Source organism: Gymnoscopelus microlampas (genome assembly GCF_963454915.1).
Source record: "Gymnoscopelus microlampas genome assembly, chromosome: 18".
Lineage (NCBI taxonomy): Eukaryota > Metazoa > Chordata > Actinopteri > Myctophiformes > Myctophidae > Gymnoscopelus > Gymnoscopelus microlampas.
The window spans coordinates 49,884,062-49,909,535 of NC_139955.1; the positions used below are offsets into that span (position 1 = coordinate 49,884,062).

The 25,474-nt window shown below is 42.5% G+C and overlaps 1 protein-coding gene across 3 annotated transcripts in view; it reads left to right on the forward strand.

Moving 5' to 3' along the window:
* The first annotated feature begins 1,394 nt into the window (after positions 1-1,394).
* LOC311033495 (protein phosphatase Slingshot homolog 3) overlaps positions 1,395-25,474 on the forward strand; it is a 44,468-nt gene continuing 20,388 nt past the window's right edge. For all 3 annotated transcript variants that reach the window (XM_084041009.1, XM_084041010.1, XM_084041011.1), the window contains exons 1-8: positions 1,395-1,540; positions 3,613-3,945; positions 8,900-8,937; positions 13,314-13,503; positions 14,706-14,821; positions 15,875-15,943; positions 23,777-23,842; positions 24,745-24,927. In XM_084041009.1, the coding sequence (XP_083897135.1) occupies positions 3,898-3,945; positions 8,900-8,937; positions 13,314-13,503; positions 14,706-14,821; positions 15,875-15,943; positions 23,777-23,842; positions 24,745-24,927 (710 nt within the window). In that variant the 5' untranslated portion in view covers positions 1,395-1,540; positions 3,613-3,897. The remainder of the gene's footprint in view (positions 1,541-3,612; positions 3,946-8,899; positions 8,938-13,313; positions 13,504-14,705; positions 14,822-15,874; positions 15,944-23,776; positions 23,843-24,744; positions 24,928-25,474) is intronic.

Sequence of the window (25,474 nt, forward strand, 5' to 3'; positions counted from 1 at the left end):
CCGAATCAGTTTGTTTTGGGAGGTTTGAAGCTTAGTCTTCAGTGACACTGAGGTGTTGGAGTACCAGGAGGTGCAAGCATAGTCAAAAAGTGGTTGAATCCTGAGGGCCTGAGGGTTGACAAAAGAGGAAACTCTGCCCATAAATTTGGTTCTCTGGTTTACTACTTTGACCACCTTTGTCACCATGCTTTCACCTGGTTACATGGCGGCTTTCCGACATGTCGCCTTTCCGACGTTAACGAACCCTATACCTAACCCTCACCCTAACCCTAACCGCACGCGGAAGCCACTAGTCGGAGTGGCGAGATGTCGGCATGGAAGACGGTTACCCTTTCACCTGACAGGTATTTGTCAAGAATACATCCCAAATAGGTAATCTCTTCTTTGCTATAGAGATAATTGTGTCATCGACTTTGACCTTGAAATCATTTACATCCATCTGTCTGAGGGAATGTTTGGTCCCAAAGAGAATGGATTCAGTTTTCCCAAGGTGTAGTGACAGTTTGTTATCGGTAAGCCAAGTACGGATTTTTGAGAGTTCGGAGCTGAGCGCCTCCTCAACTTGCACCTTGTCCTCTCCCGAGATCAGGAGTGCCGAGTCATCAGCGAATAGGAACAATTTGCAGTTACAGGCAGCATTCATGTCGTTAATGTATAGAAGGAACAGTAACGGCCCTAGAATGCTGCCCTGAGTAACCCCACAGCTCATCGGGAGGGATGAGGACATGGTTCCGTTGATGTCAACCACTTGTTCTCTTCCCTCCAGCTGCTAAACCGTATATATTATACAATTGAAATGAATTACATTTCATGTGTAATCATTGATTGATGTTGATAGAGATATATTTTTGTACAACATTTGCATTATTGTACTTCTTCCACACCTCTTCAACAGATCTATATAACATAGATATAAAACTGATAGATAAATAGGCTACAGTGTTTTCTCTCATCTTTGTCCCTCAGAATATAAAACTAATCAATGTGACAATAATTAACTGACAGGGAAATAAATAAATGTTAATAATTCCAGACGTTTCCTTTAAGGAACTCCTGTGTTCCTTATAAGGACATGTTCACTTTGCTCTGCAGAGGACGAAGAGCCTAGGAGGAGACCGTGACGTCACTGGCCTGAACCTCTCCTTCAACGTTTTTTAGTGAACGTGGCATTGATTTCATTTGTAGTTCACATATCCGGTCCAAAGCGGATACAGAAATGGTCCATGTGCGCTATATGTGTGTGCGTAGAAACTACCGGATACAGAGGGCGGGCTTTACATCCGGATGTGAGCACTGAAGAGCCAATAGGAACTAAACCCTGGATGCAGCGTCAAACACGACACTCTGCGCATGTGCAGAGAGGAGCGTCTCCTCCTACCTTTAGTTAGTAGTAAAAGTCCTTCTGTTTGAGGAGAAGCTCTTTAACACATTAAATATAATATGACATATTAGAGCTTTAAAACATGCTTTACTGACACGTGTTTAAGTTTCACCTGAAGCTCTGAGGAGGAGAAAGAGGAGAAAGAGGAGAAAGAAGGAGGTGAGATACAATGTAGCGATGTTTGTGTTTCATTTCCTGATCCATAATAACAACACAACTACTAGAGCTGGTAAATCCGTGTATTCAGCGTTCAGTTCTAGTAGTTCTGTTGTTATTATGGATCATGAAATGAATAGTACCAGCCTGGTCACTACAGGCTGGTACTATTCATTTATTCACCATCACTACATTACACTGATACATATGTTTGTAGATAATAATATAACTACATTACACTGATACATAATAATAACAGAACATAACAGGTCTGGCTCTGCTCACCATCACTACATGTAGATGACGATTAATCGTCTCTCAAATAATTGTGATTTTAGTGATTTAATTGTCTGCATTGAACATTATTGTAACATTATGAAAACTAAATCTATTTCTGTTTGCCTTTTAAGGTTCTTAATAAAACATTGCACAGGGCACATATTATGACAAATAACTCAAATATACAAAGACATATATTGACATATTTAATACATTTACACATTTGAACATAGCATAAATAGCAGATCTACAAGCTTGTAGATCTGCTATTTATGCTATTTGTTCCTGCTATTAAAGGAAATAGTTATCTTGTATTTTACTGCAGTGGTTAATACAGTACTTGAGTAAATGTACTTAGTTACTTCACACCACTGCTTGTTGCAAGCTGATTAGATAGATGATGTTGTGTTCATTACAATGTGCTGTCATTCTATAAGCTCACAACATGTTGCATCTAAATGAACTCCTTTATCTTCATGGGGACCCCCTGGAACCCCCTCCTCAAGGACCCCTGGGGGTCCCCGGACCACACTCTGAGAAGCACATGGTTTAGATGTGTGTGTTGGTTTGATTGATATATTGATTGTTTGATTGAATACTTTATTATCAGTTTACATAATAAATCACATAAAGTACAGTTTAATACAAGGTCAGCTAAGAGGATTAAAACACAAGAAAGCCTATGGCTTGTTTCCATTGTGGTCCTTTGTACTCAATTCATTGAAACATTTAATGACAGACACACATACACTACTATGCAAATAGAATAATATAATATTATAAAATGATGTACAGTAAACAGTTGGAGTAGAGGGCATTTCTGGTGATAAGCTTAGACTTTTTACAGGGTCCAGTTATCAATATGCAGCTTGAATGTGTTTACATTACATATGTTTACATTAGATGTGTGTGTAATGTATTGTGTATATGTGTAGATGTGTGTATAGTTCTATGTTTCATAGAGCAATGGTTCTCAGACTTTTACATTTCAAGGTTTCCTCTTAACTCTGACTCTAAGTCTCTGAGAGTGTACAAATGGAACCAAATGGACCCTTACGGGTCCATTTGGTTCCATTTGTACACTCTCAGAGTTACAGACCTGTAAGGGTCCATTAGGTTCCATTTGTACACTCTCAGAGTTACAGACCATTTAGAACCCTAAAGGAGAACCTGAACCACACTGTGTTAGATGGAAACTGAAGTCATGTAAAGTCTACATGATTTAAACACATTTGAAAGTTTGACATTAAGCCTCATATTATTTCTATAAATCACTACAAAACCTGTATTTCCAGTCATTATGGAGATAAACCACAAGGTGAAGGATATAATGATGTAGCGTGTTTGTTCTCATCATGTGTACTTTACACATTCTTTTTATATTTATAGGAAACATTTGCCAATTTAACATTAAGACCGGGAAGCCTATAGCTTTAAACCGGGAAATTATCTGTCATTTTAGATGTTGCTATGTATATAGAAACATGAATTCTATTAGATTTTTTTAATACAAAATGTAAGATTTTCTGTAAAGTTAGGTCAGGATTTATAGTATAAGGGGTTTTTAAAATGTGTCTCAGGTCTAAATGGGTTCAGATGGCCTCTCTCTTCCTCTATGCATTTATATCCTATTATATTTATTATAGTATCCTCTGTTCTCCAAATCATTGTGTATATGTATAATCATTTCTATGATATGAATGTATAATCATTTCTATGATATGAATGTATAATCATTTCTATGATATGAATGTATAATCATTCCTATGAGTCTATCCTCTGTTTTCTCATTTCAGAATAATAATAACCTGATCTCAGTGATCTGACACGCCCACTCATCTGATCTGACACGCCCACTCATCTGATCTGACACGCCCACTCATCTGATCTGACACGCCCACTCATCTGATCTGACACGCCCACTCATCTGATCTGCTGCCAGGAGACTCTGCAACGCTGCCAACCCTCATCCAACCCTCATCCAACCCTCATCCAACCCTCATCCAACCCTCATCCAACCACATCCTTTGATCTGCCTGTCTGCCTGCCCAAAACCCTCATCCAACAGCAGCAGGAGGTCCATGGCTCTGTTGACTCTCCGCCGAGCTCCTTCCTTAGCCAGCGCTCCTGTGAGTCTCTCTCACACACACACACACACACACACACACACACACACACACACACACACACACACACACACACACACACACACACACACACACATTTGAAATATTTATTTATGTCCACATATTAAGAAGTACAGGAAGTACAAAGGACGTAAACACTGCCAGTGCAGTCAGATGAAGGGAAAACAGTTAGTTACAAAGTATATGTAAAGCAGAGCATTGTTACATCTATCTATACAATTCCAAAAGCGCGCTGTGGGTATGGGACAAGCGTGGGACAAGGGACGACAACCTCAGAGTTGCCAGATTGCGCGCGAGCAACAAGCAAGCAGCTTGCTGCAAACACACAGAGCTGCGCACTGCGCATGCGTGGACGCACTTTCCCTAACCGACTACACGCCACTTCGCGCTTACACATCCTCGACATGGCAACCCCGGATACCACGCCCCCCATACAACTCCTGTCTGTGGTAAAACTTTACACTACAGCGCGCCCGCCATTGAAAACACCAGCTCGCTCGCTCCACACAGCTCCTGCACAGTTAACTCCTCAAGGCTCAAATAAGCACACATTTCGAACCAATGTGGTAATATTCTCACACAAACAAGGCCAACTTAGATTTCTGACCATTACAAATGTCAATAGACACGAAGGACACGAGGCAGCGGCCCTGCGGAAATCGCGGCCTAATGCGCAAGAATAAGCCTCGGCTGGTAGTGACATCGCCGGCCCGTCGCACGCTGCCGCCCGCGACGTCACGCGCCATGTAAACAAACAACCAATGTCATTTACAACTAAACGTTGCTCTCAACAATGTTCTTCAACACATTTGAAGTGAGAACTACACGACGCAAGAACCTATAAGTGAATCCATTTCATCCATGGGCCGTTAGCATGTAGCTAAGCCAAGCCACGGGTAGCATTAGCATGCGCCTAACACTAACGCTCACCAACGCTGATGTCGTCACTCAAACGGCTACGTTAAACATCTTATCAACAACCTGTATGAACGTCAGTGTGGTCAATGTCATCAATGCTAACTAATTAGCCCGTTGAACAGTGTTATTTGGGGGACTTCTGTGGGTTTCTGACTGTGACACAATGTCACGATGTAGCGGACGCAGCTCGCCGGAATCGCGGCCTACTGCACCAGCAGAAGCCTCGGATCATGGTAGTGGCCCTGTCCCCCAATCAACGTGCTTTCAGCACGAACGACAACAACAAATCTACCGGATGTACCATCTCAGAGTGTAAACACGGAATGAATAGCTTAGCACTTCCGGTGGTTCCTTCACAATAAAGGTTGCAACAAATACACACACCATGCAATGAAATAATTATATGCGTTTCTTAAACTGTAAATTAATACATTCCTTTTTTAACTGTTTTAACTACTCCTGCAATTACATTTATATGAAATAAATCACAACACCCCCCTATAACATTAAAAAAACGCCCAGTGGTGGAAAAAGTCCTCACATTTTCAACTTAAGTAAAAGTATCAATACTGCAATGTAGAAGTACTCTGACACAAGTAAAAGGCCTAAAGTACAAAAGCATTGCCATCAAAATATACTTACAAGTTCCAAAAGTACAAGTACTAAAATGTTTGAAAATAGCAGATCATCAGGCTCACAACGCGTCGCCATGCGTTGTGAAAATAGCAGATCTACAAGCTCACAACGCCTCGCAATGCGTTGTGAAAATAGGGAGATGGAGAGAGAGAGAGAGAGGGACGGAGAGAATACTCAAATACCTTGAGTAAAAATACTTCACAGTATTCAAAATGAGTAAAAATACTTAAAAGTACTGAAAATGAGTAAAAATACTTCCACGTTGAAAAAAAGAGTAAAAATACTTAAAAATTGATAAAAACACTAAAAATACCTAAAAGTTGATAAAAACAATAAAAAAAAATTAAAATTTGTAAAAATCTGTAAAAAATACTTTAAAGCTAATAAAGTCATTAAAAACACTTTCAAGCAAATACATTGAGTAACAATACTTACCAGTACTTCAAATGAGTAAATACTACTACTACAAATACTCTTTTAGTACCGCCTCTTTCAGTACTGCCTCAATACCAGCTTCAATGCCAGCGCCCACACATCAAATAGATTCGTACCAACTGAATGACAGCACACACTCATCAAACAGAGTAGGCACCGCTTACTCACACTGGGTTTGATTTTTCACTGTTTTCACTATTACTGAAATTACATTTATATGAAATAAATCACAACACCCTCCTATAATATTAAAAAAACAGCCGAAGGGGTCCGCCATGTTCCACAGGGGTCCGCCGGCCCCCAGGGGGTCCGGGTACCCCCAGGAAAAAAAGGAAAAAAAAAAACTTTTTTTTTTGGAAATTTTTGTCCCGCGCTTTTGGTACCCCAAAATAAGCAAACGAACCTAGAGCCCCGTGCGCGGCTAGGGGGGCGGCCGGACCTCTAGTACAATACAAAAGATGGCATACTTGTCAAACACAGCGGACAACAACCATGGGTAAAGGAAGCAACGCCTCCTCCAAATTGAGCGGCTTCTCCTATAATAGCTGATATTGAGCAGTACCTTGCTAATTGTTTAGCCCTCCTTTTGGAGAGGCCATTTGCAGGCCCCTCACAATCAACTTGTGCCCTAGGCTACCAAAGATAAAAACCTACAGTTTACATCTGTAGCCTAGCTGAGAGATGGTCTGCTCTAGCTGTTGATATTTTAGCACTTTGGTTAGGAAGGCTTCCTCTAAGCTGTAATCAAAAGTACAGCCGACCTCGAGAATGAACACCTCCCTATGGTTCTCATTAACAACAATGACATCAGGGGTGTTAGCTGAAATGTTAGAGAACACAGAATCGTCGTTACACAGGTTAAACATGCTCGGCTTCACAGTAGAATGCTTATACAGCATGATGGAGGACCTGAAAATAGAAGTGATATCATATCTTTAGATATCAAATCCACTATTCTGTCATGCCTACTTATGTAGAGTCCCCTGTACACATGGCACCTATTTAAGATGTGGGACATGGTTTCAGCTATTTGTTCATGACCATGATGTATACAGTGAGGAGCATGGTTGCCTGGAAACCAGATGGAGAGGTTAAGTTTAGATGGTAAAACCTGCAGCCTCGCTTTCAGAGTAAAGACAACAATGCATTCGTCTAAAGCAACATTTTTTAGCACAGAGTGCGAGACAGAATGGTCCGTAGCGGGGAGACATGCAGTCTTCCCTTGCAGCCTCAGTTCAGTCCAATGCTGCCGCTGCCTTTGTTGTTGTGCCCATAAGAGGCGACCTCGGGCATTAGTCAGTGGGAGTTGGTGTTCTGTTCCACACACAGTCATTGATGCTCTGATGGAGATACTGGGGTCAGATATAAAGTCCTCCGAGACAGCCATCGCCTCTGAGTTAGACCCTACCCACTTCAGGGTAACATCAGCCCAACAGCACAGATCATTTAAGTCCGGCCAGTCTGACCACACACCGAAGCCGGGAGAGCGACTGTCTAGCTTTCCACTCGGTTTCCTCCTGAAGCCTAGGAAGCTAGGATCTGAGCCACATGCCAGGGGGACCTTACGTCGTTTAAGGTCCAGGAATAGAGATGAACGTGCAAGCTCTCTCACATACTGGTCATCATTGTTCAGCATATTTAACAAATGGGAGAGCCTCGTAGCAATATATGTCCATTCAAAATTGGGAACACCCAAACCACCTTCATGTTTACTGTGAAATATAATGTCACGTGTTGTGTGTGTGTTAAGACCAGTCCATTGTCTCACTAAGTGCACAGTTTTGTCAGTCAAATCACGTAGTGATTTTCGTGGAACATGTACATTGGAGAAAAGGTGTTGTACCTTGGCCGCACACACACACACACACACACACACACACACACACCACCACGTGTTACTCTGCTTTCAAATGACACACTCCTACATGTGACTGCTATCAGTATTTATGCTGAACTATATGTCAGGAGGGCGGGGGGGAGGGGGGGTAGCTCAGGAGGTAGAGCGGCCGTCTTGGGAATCAGAAGGTTGCAGGTTCGATCCCTGACTCTTCAGGCTGCGTGACGACGTGTCCTTGAGCAAGACACTGAACCCCTAACCGCTCTCAATGAGCAGCTTGGTGCCGTGCATGGTTTCTTCTGCTGTGTGTGTGTGTGTGTGTGTGTGTGTGTGTGTGTGTGTGTGTGTGTGTAAAGCTCTTTGCAGAGAGGCACTATATGAATGTAGCATTTAGTCCTCTCTCTCTGTCTTCCTCTTCTTCTCTCTCTCTCTCTCTTCAGTTTCACATCAACACAAACAGCTACAGTGTATTTAATGAACACAGACAGACAGACAGACAGACAGCTACAGTGTATTTAATGAACACAGACAGACAGACACACAGACAGACAGACAGACAGCTACAGTGTATTTAATGAACACAGACAGACAGACAGACAGACAGACAGACAGACAGACAGACAGACAGCTACAGTGCATTTAATGAACACAGACAGACAGACAGACAGACAGACAGCTACAGTGTATTTAATGAACACAGACAGACAGACAGACAGACAGACACAGTGTATTTAATGAACACAGACACAGACAGGAAGTGAGTGTCTTATAACATGATGTAGGAGAAGTAACTCTAATAATCATTATAAGACACTGTCTCTGTCTACTGAGGAAACCCACCTAGCCTACCAGTGACATCATCAAGAACAATGGCTTCTGTTTCATTATATCATGCTAACTTCCCAGGAATAGAAAGGCTGTAGTTTATAGTATGGATGTAGGATTCTGAAGTGTCCACAGCCCTCCTCTGAGACACACAGTTTATTACATCTTATAATGAGCTTTAATGAGGAGCAATTATATGAAGATAATAAGGTTGAAAATGGGTGAAGTGCTCCTTTTAAAAGTCTTTGTTACATTATGCTAATGAGACTGTTGTGTGTGTTTCAGGATGAGAACATACGAAGCAGAGGAAGACTTCAGAAAAGGTAAATAATCCATGTTGTTTCTAAATGCTTCATCAGAACCACTAAAGTGATGTGAACAGTCAACTATAAGGTTGTATAAGTGACCAAGATGATTAGGAGGAACCCACAGCACTGGTTCCATTCTGTGGTTCTCTGTCTGAGGACCCTTTGGTTCTAGAACTGGTCCCGTTCTAGATTCTTGGAACCTTGGTGCTTTCACAGAACCATATCATTGTTTATATCATTGTTTATATAATTTATATCACATCTTCCAACCAATTAATTTTCAGTGGAAACATTCTGAACTGGTTCAAAATTAGGCAGGAAAAAAGAACGTAACCGATTCAATCCAGGTAGAAAAGGGGCCTTTAGGGGTTCTAAATGGACCCTTACAGGTCTGTAACTCTGAGAGTGTACAAATGGAACCAAATGGACCCTTATGGGTCCATTTGGTTCCATGTGTACACTCTCAGAGTTAAGGGGAGACCATTGGTCTAAAAGCAAACCTTCATCATCAGCTTCATTTAAACTCAGAGTACAGTTGAGGGTCAGAGGTTATAATAATAACACAGTCCAGACCCACTACAGATTGAATCAGAGTATAATTAACACAATAAAATAACTGAGAGAGAGAGAGAGAGAGAGAGAGAGAGAGAGAGAGAGAGAGAGAGAGAGAGAGAGAGAGAGAGAGAGAGAGAGAGAGAGAGAGAGAGAGAGAGAGAGAGAGAGAGAGAGAGAGAGAGAGAGAGAGAGAGAGAGAGAGAGAGAGAGAGAGAGAGAGAGAGAGAGAGAGAGAGAGAGAGAGAGAGAGAGAGAGAGAGAGAGAGAGAATATATCTTATTAAACACATATAAGCAGGAATAATTCCAGTAATGACTTTAAATAAAAACAGGTTCCATCACTACCATAATGAACAAGGAAAGACAGGCTGTGTGTGTGTGTGTGTGTGTGTGTGTGTGTTGGGGGAGGGTCAGACAACACGTTCCAGCCTGTCTGTAGGGTGAACAGTAGTTAAAGAATCCACTTCAGAATCCTTCTCTGTTCTCTCTCTCCTCCTACAACATACTGACTGAGGGTCAACATAGTCTCACTCAACAGTAAACAAACCAACATACATACAGATACCCTGTATACACTTAAAGTGACCATTTAAGGACTTTTAAGACCTTTTTAATACCTTGTAGATCTGCTATTTTCACAATGTTTATCTGTGTGGAACCGAGTCAAACTAAATGTAATGCCTCAGCCCTCAGGCCCTCAACTCCTACAATTACAACCTGCTTGACAGGGTGGGGGGTCCCCGGTTCAAATATGATGTTTTTTGGGGGGTCCCGGCCTGAAAAGGTTGAGAACCCAGTGATCTAAGGCAGGGGTTTTCAACCAGTGGTCCGGGGACCACCAGTGGTCCTTGACGGGGTTCCAGGGGGTCCCCAGCCAAATTAATAGTTAGCAACCAAATTGACCCTTATGTGTCTGTAACTCTGAGAGTGTAACAAATGGAACCAAATGGACCCTAACGGGTCCATTTGGTTCCATTTGTTACACTCTCAGAGTTAAATGAACATGATACAGTGTAGATTGGGACCCCCAATAAACCTAAATGGTTGAGTCCCTGGCATATCTTTTCAAATGGGGGTCCGTGGGCTAATATGTGTCAATTTGGGGGTCCTTGACGCGAAAAATGTTGAGAACCAGTGATCTAAGGCACTGAACCCCCCGCCCCCCCCCCCCCCCTCCTCCTCCCTCAGGTCTGGTGACCTCTCTGACCTCCTGGAGGTCAGCAGGGGTTCAGTAGGACCATAGTATTCTACCTGGGGGGCGAGGGGGCTGTTTTCTGTTGCCCCCCCCCTCCCGGTGGAATGCAATACTCAGTATTGCATTCCACAAGAGCTCAGTTGGGCTGGCAGAGGGAGAGTAGCGCCCAGGATTACTAAATAACGCACTGTCCTTTATATTTGGATGTTGTACAAAGTTCAACATCGCTTTAAAGGTGTGTGTGTGTGTGTGTGTGTGTGTGTGTGTGTGTGTAACTGCCTCCGTCATTGCAGGGAAGAAAGGTTTTACTAATATGGATGTTATTTGGTGGAACGTATTATGGCCTTAGGGATATAACTGTCAATTTATTGTTCTTGTGTTTGGGAGTCTTGGCCACGCCCACGTACACAAACTTGTGCTCCGCGGCATGCAATTAGGAAATTATGGGGATTGCAAAATACAAATGCAAAAAAGTTGTCTAAATACTGTTCTGTCTCAGCTATTATGGGCAGTCTGTCTATCTGGAGAAGAGAAGGCCATGTTTCATTTACCCTTGAGTGGCAAAAAACAAAAAAAACAAAAACAACTGTTGAATTTCTGTATATAGTATGTCATCAATTCGTTATCTTTTTTCCTCTGTGTGTTAAGCATGTGCAGCAGTTGTATGTGGTTTGCCCGTATAATGTAACCTTCTTCTGATCAATGTTTGGATCTACCATGTATTGCGCTTTTTGTGCAGATCCAAATAAAATAATTTGTGTGTGTGTGTGTGTGCGTGCGTGCTCTGATATATACTCCAGTAGGTGTGTGTGTAAATTAGATGTTTGGTAATTTAGTGATGGAAACTGTTTTAAGAGGCACTAGTCAATACATGTGTAGAACAACCTCCTGGACTCCAACCAGTCTGGGTTCAAAGTGGGTCACTCGACAGAGACTGCCCTCCTGGCAGTGGCGGAGTCACTCCATGCCGCTAGAGCGAACTCTCTCTCCTCTGTCCTGATACTCCTGGACCTGTCTGCAGCGTTCGACACAGTGAACCATCAGATCCTCCTCTCCACCCTCGAGGGGATGGGTGTCTCAGGCTCTGCACTCTCCCTGTTTGCATCCTACCTGACGGGTCGCTCCTACCAGGTGAAGCTGGGAGGGTCTGTGTCAGAACCACACAGGCTCACTACTGGGGTTCCCCAAGGCTCGGTTCTGGGTCCTCTTCTCTTCTCTCTCTACACTACATCTCTTGGTGCTGTCATCCGCTCCCATGGCTTTTCCTACCACTGCTATGCCGATGACACCCAGCTGATCCTCTCATTCCCCCCCTCTGACACACACGTGGAGGCACGCATTGCTGCTTGTCTGGCTGACATCTCGGAGTGGATGTCGACGAACCACCTGAAGCTCAACCTGGACAAGACCGAGCTGATGTTCATCCCGGGGAAGGGCTGTCCTCACCGAGACATGGCCATCACCATTGAGAACGCTGTGGTGACGTCAACTCGGACTGCGAAGAATCTGGGTGTGACCCTGGACGATCAACTGTCGTTCTCGGCTAACATCGCATCAGTGACACGGTCCTGCAGATTCCTCCTCTACAACATCAGGAGAATTCGGCCCTTCCTCACGGAGAAGGCAGCCCAGGTGCTCATCCAGGCTCTTGTCATCTCCCGCCTGGACTACTGCAACTCCCTCCTGGCTGGCGCTCCGGCATCTGCCATCAGACCCCTGGAGCTTGTTCAGAAAGCTGCGGCTCGTCTGGTGTTCAACCGCCCCAAGTTCTCTCACACAACTATCCTTCTCCGTTCCCTGCACTGGCTCCCCGTAGCGGCTCGCATTCAGTTTAAAACCCTGGTGCTAGCCTATAGGGCAGCGAAAGGAACAGCTCCCTCTTACCTCCGGGTATTGGTCAATGCCCACAACCCTTCCCGACCACTCCGGTCGGCCACCAAGGGGCGACTGACTCCCCCGCCACTCAACGGTCCTTCTGGTCGATCGACACGGTCACGACTTTTTTCTGTTCTGGCCCCACAGTGGTGGAATGAACTCCCCACTGATGTCAGGACAGCAGAGTCACTGCCCATCTTTCGCCGCAGGCTGAAAACCCACCTCTTCAGGAAACACTACCCTTCCTCTTTGCCTGGCCTACTTGTTGTTAACTAGTTGTACGAATGCTTGTTTTATTGTTGAATTGTTTATTGGATCTTGTTTAGTCAATACAATTATTTGTTTTTAGCTCCTGCTCATTTGACTACTTTGTCTCATCTGTTTAAGGAAATAGGTAGCTGATATATTGCACTTTTACCTTAGCGCTAGGTATGCTCTTGGTTGCTTGTTATTGCAGAAAATGCACTTATAACCTCTGGTGATTAGTAGCTTTCGTTCCCTACCTATGTTGATTGCACTTATTGTAAGTCGCTTTGGATAAAAGCGTCTGCTAAATGACTGTAATGTAATGTAATGTAATGTAATGTAATGTAATGTAATGTGTCTACAGTGATCAGGGTATTGATAGTGTGTGTGTGTGTGTGTGTGTGTGTGTGTGTGTGTGTGTGTGTGTGTGTGTGTGTGTGTGTGTGTGTGTGTGTGTGTGTGTGTGTGTGTGTGTGTGTGTGTGTGTGTGTGTGTGTGTGTGTGTGTGTGTGTGCGTGCAGGGAGAGCTTCGCCCTGGTCAAGGGGGCCGTCCTTCTGCTGGAAGACGATGAGAGGGAGGAGTCTAACGAGGACACGACGTCGGCCAATCACGACGCGCCCCAGAAGCAGGAGGGAGGAGCTTGTGACACGCGCCACAGACACGTGCACGCCATGGTGTCTCTGCTCCGCCCCCAGGAGAGCATCAAACTGGTACACACACACACACACACACACACACACACACACACACACACACACACACACACACACACGTTTATCCTTTACTTGCTAAGATGACCAATAGGAAATTAGGGACGTTTTGACGTTTAACCTTAAATCAGCAATTTTGGAACAAATATAAATCACATATTTATACAATAAGATATTATTGTCACAATAATCAATATTATGTTGTACATTTTCCATATTGTGGCTGTCGGGCAGAAACCAGATATCTCTCTAATAAATCAGTTCTATAGAACACCCTTTATGTGTGTGTGTGGGTTTATAAATATTGAACCAATGAAAAGTATTAAAAAGTTCTTCTGACTAAACCTCCTAACTCCACCTTGTGGAGAGAGTTGTGTTTCTTCATTTAGAATGACCAGGGGTCTATTTCACGAAAGCGGAATTAAATTATCCTGGTTTAAAAGGCAAATCCAGGTTTGAAAAGCCTGCGCTGTTCAGCCTGGTTTATTCAGTTCCATGAACGCCAAGCCTGGCTGAGAAGGAGCGGTTTGTCAAGCCAGGATTGTTAAACCAGGCTGAATGTGAGTTCACATATTCCTATAAAAGACCATGAAAGTCGATAGCAGAGTCCTTGAACTTGACCAATCATGGAGCCCAAAACCAGAGTGTCGTTCTTCTCTCTGGCTGAACAGCAGCAGCTCATGGAATCATACAAGTAAAATGTATAATAAGCAAAAAAGGAAACACGGCCGCAATAAATATAGATCCAGGGAGAAAGCCTGGCAAAGTATTGCCGATTCAATTTTCTTTCGTGAAACCGGATCATGGATAAACATATCCAGGTTTACTGGCTAAGTTAATCTGCCGAGCTAACTCAGCTTTCGTGAAACCGATTCCTGGATAATTTAAGCCAGGATAGCCGATTAAACCCGGTTTAAACCCGGTTTATCCCTAATCCAGGTTTCGTGAAATAGACCCCAGGTCTCCACAAAAACCTCCTAACTCCACTTGAGCTGTATGTGGGTAAAGTGATGATGATATAATGTATTTAATATAATATAATGTATTTGGTAAAGTGATTCAAGTATCTGACAACGTACTTTTGATGAGACATTATTGTGTTGTTTTTTTAATTGAAAGTTCATATTTTGGACTTGGTTTCAACAGAGATCTGTATTTTCCAGATGTAAGTTGATGTGTTGTGTGTATACTGCCCCCTGCAGGCGGTGCAGCTGGAGTCGGTCAACCCGGTCAGGGTCAGATATCTGATCGTTGTGTCAACGCTGAGCAACAAACTGGAGACCATTCTGTTAGGAATGGACTTCCCTCACTCTGATAGGTGTGTGTGTGTGTGTGTGTGTGTGTGTGTGTGTGTGTGTGTGTGTGCGTGCGCGTGCAGTAGGCTACAACACATAGCAGATCTACAAGCTCACAACACATCTCTATTATCTAGGAATCAGGTTTATTGACAGATTATTATTAATAAACTCAGCAGGCTGCCTTACATCCCCATAGCCTGGAAGGATGACTGCTCTGCCATTGGCTAGTCCTTTGCTAGCCCAACCAGCCAACCAATAGTGTCGCTGGTCAGTCCTAATGTATTGTGAACCTTCATGTGATCACATTACAGGTTGTCACACTAATAGAACTCAACTCCTTTTTATTCACAATATTCAAATACACTTTGTTCAATAAGCTTATTCTCACCATTTAACTTGGATCATCAGACAGACAGACAGACAGACAGACAGACAGACAGACAGACAGACAGACAGACATGTAAATGAATAGGAGAAAGATGAGCTTGTGTTTGTTTGAGGGAACAAAGGTCAGGTCAATAAGGTCATCTAATAGAACAATTATTTTACAGTGTGGCTCTGCTGGTGTGTGTGTGTGTGTGTGTGTGTGTGTGTGTGTGTGTGTGTGTGTGTGTGTGTGTGTGTGTGTGTGTGTGTGTGTGTGTGTGTGTGTGTGTGTGTGTGTGTGTGTGTGTGTGTGTCTGATCAGATGTGTTGTGTCTACAGTGATCAGTATATTGATCTCTAATCAATACATGTGTTGTATCTACAGTGATCAGTATATTGATCTCTAATCAATACATGTGTTGTATCTACAGTGATCAGTATATTGATCTCTAATCAATACATGTGTTGTGTCTACAGTGATCAGTATATTGATCTCTAATCAGTACATGTGTTGTGTATAGAGTGATGAATGTATTGATCTCTAATCAGTACATGTGTTGTGTCTACAGTGATGAATGTATTGATCTCTAATCAGTACATGTGTTGTGTCTACAGTGATCAGTATATTGATCTCTAATCAGTACATGTGTTGTATCTACAGTGATGAATGTATTGATCTCTAATCAGTACATGTGTTGTGTCTACAGTGATGAATGCACCATTGGTCTGGTTGTGCCGGTATGGAGCGACACACAGGTCTATCTGGATGGAGACGGGTAAGATCCATGTTTACACTGTGATGATACCTCTGATGTCTTCATGGGTTCATATGAGTCCATAGTATGAATGAAGTCTACAGGACCAGTGTCTCTGTGACGTTACAGTGTGTTGTATGTATGTGTAGTATGTGTGATGTTACAGTGTGTTGTATGTATGTGTAGTATGTGTGATGTTACAGTATGTTGTATGTATGTGTAGTATGTGTGATGTTAGCAGTGTGTTGTACCTGCTGATACCACCCTGGTTGTTTGTAAAAAGCTCACATATACAGGGGTGCACATAACTTTTTAGGTCTAGTACTCAGAAGAGCACCTGGAGATGTGACGTGGTGCGCAACAAATAAATGGTCCCGTCCCATTTTGTCAAGGGGGGGGGGGTTCAGCACGGTGCCCACCGTACAGTTTTGTCAAGGGGGGGGTGCTGCTGCGAGAAGAAAAAGGACGCTCTGCTTCCAAATTCCGCCGATTTTTGCCGTTTTTTTTCCTCTCACACCGTTAGGAGAAGCCCCCCACGGTTGGTGCCCTGTGCTGCGCTGCTTTTATCCGCCATATTTGGACGTTCACGGCATATTTGGCACCCCTACGATGTGTTCATCAGTGCCTCTAACAGCCGCTGCTGGTTGCGTGCACGCAGCGAGGCGAGGCGATGTGAAGCGAGACTCACACAATCACGTGCAGCATGCGTCTCCTCCCCCTGCGCCTAATGGCTGTACAGTACATGGGGCCAACGCATACTTTAGAGCGATTGTGTGAGTGTGGCTTCAGGAAGTAAATTCCTAGCCTCGATCTCCAGGCTTTTATTTTTTAGTTTTGATAAAAAATAAAAGCTTGGAAATTCCTGTCCCAGCTGTTGGTACACAAAAGCGCCTCGCGTCGTCTGATGTGGTGCGCATTATTTATTTTGGGTGCACATGCACACCTGCGCACCAGTTATGTGCACCCCTGCACATATGTTTAGTCATAGTAAAGTTAACTCTGTTGGTCACACATAATAAACAAAGCAGCAGTGAGTTAGTTTCATAGTTATAGTAAAGTTAACTCTGTGGGTCACATGATAAATAAAGCATGTAAAACATACTGAAGGTTGTGTCTCTAAAGGTTGGGTTGCTTGTTTAGAGGATAGAGATTAAAGTATTAGACAGGTTGTTCCACTTACTAAAACCACTGATTTCACTACGTCAGAACGGTGTGATATTGAATGTGGATCAAATATTAATCCATCTTAATAATGGTAGATTTATTATAAAGAAACAAACATAAAAAGACAGTGTGTATGGCCCAGGTCCTGTCAGCAGGATGTCTGTAAACTTGATGAGATAATAAATTATAAATGTGAGATTAGAGTTTTGACAAGAAATCTATTCAGGTTAGACTGGAAATGAAACTCAATGAGCTACTCAGACACTAGATAGATAGATCCATACACTGTATTTATAGATAGATAGATCCATACACTACATCTATAGATAGATAGATCCATACACTGCATTTATAGATAGATAGATCCATACACTGCATCTATAGATAGATAGATCCATACACTGCACTTATAGATAGATAGATCCATACACTGCATTTATAAATAGATAGATCCATACACTGCATTTATAGATAGATAGATCCATACACTGCATTTATAGATAGATAGATCCATACACTGCATTTATAGATAGATAGATCCATACACTGCATTTATAGATAGATAGATCCATACACTGCATCTATAGATAGATAGATCCATACACTGCATTTATAGATAGATAGATCCATACACTGCATTTATAGATAGATAGATCCATACACTGCATTTATAGATAGATAGATCCATACACTGCATCTATAGATAGATAGATCCATACACTGCATTTATAGATAGATAGATCCATACACTGCATCTATAGATAGATAGATCCATACACTGCATTTATAGATAGATAGATCCATACACTGCATCTATAGATAGATAGATCCATACACTGCATTTATAGATAGATAGATCCATACACTGCATTTATAGATAGATAGATCCATACACTGCATTTATAGATAGATAGATCCATACACTGCATTTATAGATAGATAGATCCATACACTGCATTTATAGATAGATAGATCCATACACTGCATTTATAGATAGATAGATCCATACACTGCATTCATAGATAGATAGATCCATACACTGCATTTATAGATAGATAGATCTATACACTGCATTTATAGATAGATAGATCCATACACTGCATTTATAGATAGATAGATCCATACACTGCATCTATAGATAGATAGATCCATACACTGCATTTATAGATAGATAGATCCATACACTGCATTCATAGATAGATAGATCCATACACTGCATTTATAGATAGATAGATCCATACACTGCATTTATAGATAGATAGATCCATACACTGCATTTATAGATAGATAGATCCATACACTGCATCTATAGATAGATAGATCCATACACTGCATTTATAGATAGATAGATCCATACACTGCATCTATAGATAGATAGATCCATACACTGCATTTATAGATAGATAGATCCATACACTGCATTCATAGATAGATAGATCCATACACTGCATTTATAGATAGATAGATCTATACACTGCATTTATAGATAGATAGATCCATACACTGCATCTATAGATAGATAGATCCATACACTGCATTTATAGATAGATAGATCCATACACTGCATCTATAGATAGATAGATCTATACACTGCATTTATAGATAGATAGATCCATACACTGCATTTATAGATAGATAGATCCATACACTGCATTTATAGATAGATAGATCCATACACTGCATCTATAGATAGATAGATCCATACACTGCATTTATAGATAGATAGATCCATACACTGCATCTATAGATAGATAGATCTATACACTGCATTTATAGATAGATAGATCCATACACTGCATTTATAGATAGATAGATCCATACACTGCATTTATAGATAGATAGATCCATACACTGCATTTATAGATAGATAGATCCATACACTGCATCTATAGATAGATAGATCCATACACTGCATTTATAGATAGATAGATCCATACACTGCATTTATAGATAGATAGATCCATACACTGCATCTATAGATAGATAGATCCATACACTGCATTTATAGATAGATAGATCCATACACTGCATCTATAGATAGATAGATCCATACACTGCATTTATAGATAGATAGATCCATACACTGCATTCATAGATAGATAGATCCATACACTGCATTTATAGATAGATAGATCTATACACTGCATTTATAGATAGATAGATCCATACACTGCATCTATAGATAGATAGATCCATACACTGCATCTATAGATAGATAGATCCATACACTGCATCTATAGATAGATAGATCCATACACTGCATCTATAGATAGATAGATCCATACACTGCATTTATAGATAGATAGATCCATACACTGCATTTATAGATAGATAGATCCATACACTGCATTTATAGATAGATAGATCCATACACTGCATTTATAGATAGATAGATCCATACACTGCATCTATAGATAGATAGATCTATACACTGCATTTATAGATAGATAGATCCATACACTGCATTTATAGATAGATAGATCCATACACTGCATTTATAGATAGATAGATCCATACACTGCATTTATAGATAGATAGATCCATACACTGCATCTATAGATAGATAGATCCATACACTGCATTTATAGATAGATAGATCCATACACTGCATTTATAGATAGATAGATCCATACACTGCATCTATAGATAGATAGATCCATACACTGCATTTATAGATAGATAGATCCATACACTGCATTTATAGATAGATAGATCCATACACTGCATTTATAGATAGATAGATCCATACACTGCATTTATAGATAGATAGATCCATACACTGCATTTATAGATAGATAGATCCATACACTGCATCTATAGATAGATAGATCCATACACTGCATTTATAGATAGATAGATCTATACACTGCATTTATAGATAGATAGATCCATACACTGCATTTATAGATAGATAGATCCATACACTGCATTTATAGATAGATAGATCCATACACTGCATCTATAGATAGATAGATCCATACACTGCATTTATAGATAGACTAGAGTTTCGGGGGGCTACGCCCCCCTCAACCCCAGCCGCGCACGGGGCCCAGCGTGGCCTTGTGTATATTGGGGGACCCAAATCGCCGGAGTGAAACTGTGGAAAAGTTTTTTGAAAAAGGAAAAAATTTGAAGAAATAATATTTGTTATGTTTCAGGGGGTCCACAGGGGGTCCGCGGACCCCCTGATGGTCCACTGACCCCCTGTGGAGTGTTGGGACGCGCGGGGACACCCCTGGAACATTGCGGACCATTTCGGTGTTTTTTTTTTTTTCATGAAGGTGGTTGCTTGTTTCTGGCGCAGGCTGTGCAAACCTGGCAACCCAGCGCATGCTGGCGCACGTTTAAGTGGCGTAGCGTCATGAGGGTCAGTGGGGCCGTGGCTCGGTCAGTGAAGACCCTGTAGTGCGGATGATATGTGGCATAGAGGGGCAGATTGTAAATCCACAGAGGAAACATCCGTGGGCTACCATTGGTTCAGCGATGTGTGCGGTCGCCCTGCGGCCCCTCCTCCTCCACCAATGTGCAGTATTGAGAGCCCTGACGTCACAACAATTGGAGCGATGGGCACTGCACTGTGGTTGGTTAGGGTACACCTAGGGCCCAGGTAGAACCCAGTTAAAGCCTGCATGGGCAAACCCAGTTAGGAGCCGCCTTGGTCCCACATAAACATGGCTAGTTGGGGCCCACCTAAGGGCCAGGTAGAAGCTACTTATAGCCTGCATGGGCATCGCAGTTGGGACTGAAGTGGATGCCGCTGACATTGCTGACATGGGGTCCATATGGTTTAGCCCACCTTGAAACCATATGGGAACTACGCTGGCATGCTGGCTGTAATGCAAACGCTGCATCATACCTGCAGTGTGTAGTTTGATGTTGTGTGTGTAGCAGATATACCTGCAGTGTGTAGATCAATGTCCATAGGAAAGTCAATGCCCAGCAGTGTTTTTTTTCCCCAGCAGAGTTTCTAGTGTCTCTGTGTCTCTCTGGAACAGGTTGCACATGAACTCTGCAGCCGCACTGAGGCGCTCCAACACAAACACTCTGACATTAAGCTGCTTCACACAACAAACATCAGCACCACGCTGCTGTTTGTCCAAAAGACACAATATCTCCTCTCCCACCGACGTCATGTGTTCATTTATCGACAGCCGTACAGACTCCTTTTGACACATTTTACGTCGTTTATCCAGCTCTCACTGACTCTCCACATCGGGCTGTTCTTTTGCTGCGATCAAGTCAACGATGTGAGAGATTAGCTATCACAGACGGACGGACAGGGGGTGAAACATAGTCTTGCGCCATGCCTTTCGGCCTGGCGGAGACAATAAAAAACCGAAAGTAAAGGAAATGGCCATGTCTGCAACAGAAGTAGTCAATAAACTATGCTATGAAAACATGGGCCACATTGGCAAAGAATGTAAGAAAGAGGCAATCATGTAGGAAATAGCCGATCTCCAAGCTTACAAAGCCTGTCAACGTGAGGCGTTTCGAGCTTGTAGATCGGCTATTTTCACAATATTTACTTGTGGAACGGAGTCAAACAGAATGGGGGGGTCCCAGATCAAGTACGTGTATTTGGGGGGGGGGGGGGGGGGCGGCGTGAAAGGGTTGATAAACACTGCTGTAATCGGAGCGAAATTATGTGAAATTACTACATGACCATAATGCAGGCTAACATGCGTTGCACGGGGCGGTCCTGCCATTACGTTAGTTACTGTAGTTGCTGTGGAGCGACATAGTTCTCCAGAAGACACACACAAACATACACCATCTACAATGGACGAACTGAGCAGCAATATAGACATTCACCACACGAACGTGCATTGTTGACAAAGTGATTGCACAGGCGCTGCAGGCATGACAAGCAGGTTAGCGTTAGCGACATGGCAGCTATCACAGCGCCCTGTCCGTCGTGCTGCAACTGCCTGTGATGGCTACAGCAGTAACAGCAAGCTGTCTGCGATGCCATTGTCTGGAGACTGCTGTTAGCGTGACACGACCAATGAGAGTGAGCGCTGTAGTTGTTGCTAAGATACGGTGGCGTCTCTGGCCCATAGCTTGTAGATCTCTCACACATGATTGGCGTAGGCTGCGTTGCCAGGTCTGACTTTGTGTCTAAGCAATGGTCGGCTTATTTTTGCGCGCCTTTGGGCTCGTTTGCATTGTGCGCACGGCAGCGCTTGTTTAGCGTACGTCAGCGCGACGTGGCAACGGACGTGGCAACGTGAAAGGTGATTGGCTGGTGAAAAGAAACACCCGACGTTACACCAGAAATGGTGCCTGGAGAAAATGGTGACCAAAAAAAAAGTTTGGAAAAAAAGGGAAAAAAAACCGCAGCGGCTGGCTGGTGTTGTGGTGATGAGGTGGTGCGCACGGTAAACGGTACGAAGCTGGCTCCCCTTCCGTTTTGTCCGACATTTGGTGAGTAGAATTAATTATGTTGCGCGGTGGAAACGGTGTAGTGAGCAGTGAGATGTCCCCTACGCGAGGCGTAAATTCAGCGCGGCCGGCGTGGCGAGTCAGTAGGCGACATGTGGTCTGGCGGTGCGTTGTTTATTCGATAACAGAGCTGTGGGGTGTCACCACCGAGGGTGCGGAAGTTGCTCGGCATTTATATAGTTAGATAGATCCATACACTGCATCTATAGATAGATAGATCCATACACTGCATTTATAGATAGATAGATCCATACACTGCATTTATAGATAGATAGATCTATACACTGCATTTATAGATAGATAGATAGATAGATAGATAGATAGATAGATAGATAGATAGATAGATAGCTGACTCAGACACAACCACGTTACTCTGATGAGCAAAAATCTCTTTCTTTTTTTTCTTCTTTGTGACAAACATCTGATTTGAGATGCTAGTGTGAACAGTGACTCACATGATGAAGGGCTTTGATCAGAGAGACACACACACACACACACACACACACACACACACACACACACACACACACACACACACACACACACACACACACACACACACACACACACACACAGAGAGAGAGAGAAAACACAGTTTGAAACCCTGCTCTATCTTACAGACGTTCAGAACTCCTTTTCTTAGTCTGTGATTATCTCTGAACTCTGTGTTCATCATGACTCAACACACTGCTTATGACTTGACCTATGACCTATGATTAATATCAGTTTACTGTATAATGCTGCTGTATTTATATGATGCTGATATAGGAGAAGGTTAGGATACCAAACCATATGTCTTTATATTATGAATACAATGACAATAAACATTCTGTCTCTGTCTCTATCTCTGTGTGTGTGTGTGTGTGTGTGTGTGTGTGTGTGTGTGTGTGTGTGTGTGTGTGTGTGTGTGTGTGTGTGTGTGTGTGTGTGTGTGTGTGTGTGTGTGTGTGTGTGTGTGTGTGTGTGTGTGTGTGTCTCTCTCTGTCTGTCTGTCTGTCTGTCTCTCTCTGTCTGTCTCTCTCTCTCTGTCTGTCTCTCTCTCTCTGTCTGTCTCTCTCTCTCTGTCTCTCTCTGTCTCTCTGTCTCTCTCTGTCTCTCTCTCTCTGTCTCTGTCTCTGTCTCTCTCTCTCTCTCTCTCTGTCTCTGTCTCTCTCTCTCTCTCTCTCTCTCTCTCTCTCTCTCTCTCTCTCTCTCTCTCTCTCTCTCTCTCTCTCTCTCTCTCTCTCTCTCTCCCCCCCTCCTCTCCAGTGGGTTCAGTGTGACCTCAGCAGAAGAGACCAGAATCTTCAAGCCTGTTTCTATGCAGACAATGTGGTGATTATAATAATAATAATATATTAATAACAATGTGGTGATTATAATAATAATAATATATTAATAACAATGTGGTGATTATAATTATAATAATAATAACACTATTAATGTACATGTCCTGTTCTACCACCTGCTCTCCTGCACTAGTGATGCATTTTACCACTGAACTGTTTGATCTAAATGTCTCAATAGAAGAGCAGGGAGACCAAATACAACCACTTCAATAGTATTGTACAAACATGGTATTATCCCCTCTCTTTGGTTTAAGTTCATCATTAAACTGATTCCTAACCCAAAGGGTCAGTTATAAGGGCATGTATGAGTAGGGTTTAGTATAACTTTAGTATACAGTACAACTCAGCTCAGGTTCAGACTAGATAGTACAGTGTGTGACAGAGGACAATGTCATGATATATTGTGAGTGTTTTTTATTGTGACGCTGATTGTCTCATCCTACTAGTTGTTCAGTCCTCCAGGACATACATGGGTTCTGCTTATTATAAGTGACTTTGGACTTGGTGTTCTGTAAATTGACTTGTAAATGTTGGTGATTGTGTTTTTTGGGCTGGTTTCTAAAGTGTAGATGATTATTTGGGTCTTGCTTCCTAATGTTTTATAAACCAGTGGATCTCAAACATTTTCACATCAAGGACCCCTAAATTAATATGTATTTGTCCACAGACCCCCATCTGAAAATATTCTGTGCCAGGGACACATTTTTCACATTTTCCGCCGAGATTCTTTTGAAAATAGAATAGAATAAATACCAAAATGTCGTTTGACCACTACTTTTGCTGGGGACCACCTGGTACTCCCCCAAGGACCCCTGGGGGTCCCTAGACCCCACTTTGAGAACCAATGCTATAGGTCAGTGTTACATAGTGTTGTATTGTGTTGTATAGGTCAGTGCTCCAGTCTCTACATGGATGTTGTGAGAGAGCAGTCAGAGGAGCCATCATCCCAGGCTGTGGTCTGGACTGGCTCCATCACTACCAGGACCTGGTGGAGTCTGACCGGCTCTGTCTCAACGAATGGGGAGCCATGAACGACCTGGAGTCTGTCCGCAGAGACAGCGGAGGACAGAGGTCTGTGTGTGTGTGTGTGTGTGTGTGTGTGTGTGTGTGTGTGTGTGTGTGTGTGTGTGTGTGTGTGTGTGTGTGTGTGTGTGTGTGTGTGTGTGTGTGTGTGTGTGTGTGTGTGTGTGAGGTTCCCAAACAGTGGGTCGGGACCCATTTTTATGAGTCGCGACTCGAAGTAAATATTATTATTTTAGAAAATATATATATATATTTCAAAAGATTTCCAACACAAAAATAATCTAAATTCCTTTAAAAAATACATTTAAAAACCTAGCAGAAAATAGCAGATCTACAAGCTCACACCGCGTCACATTGTGAGCTTGTACTTGGAGCTATTTTCTCTACTTTGGGTCCCGGGAGTAAAACTAATGTCTTTATGATCAACACTGAGCTACATGTGTGACTAATAAACAACGACATTAATACACAACCATAACTACACAGCCCGTCACACAGGCTGTGTAGTTACTGTTGTGTATTAATGTTGCTGTTTATGTGTGTAGTTAATGTTGTGTGTTAATTAATGTTGTTGTTTATGTGTGTAGTTAATGTT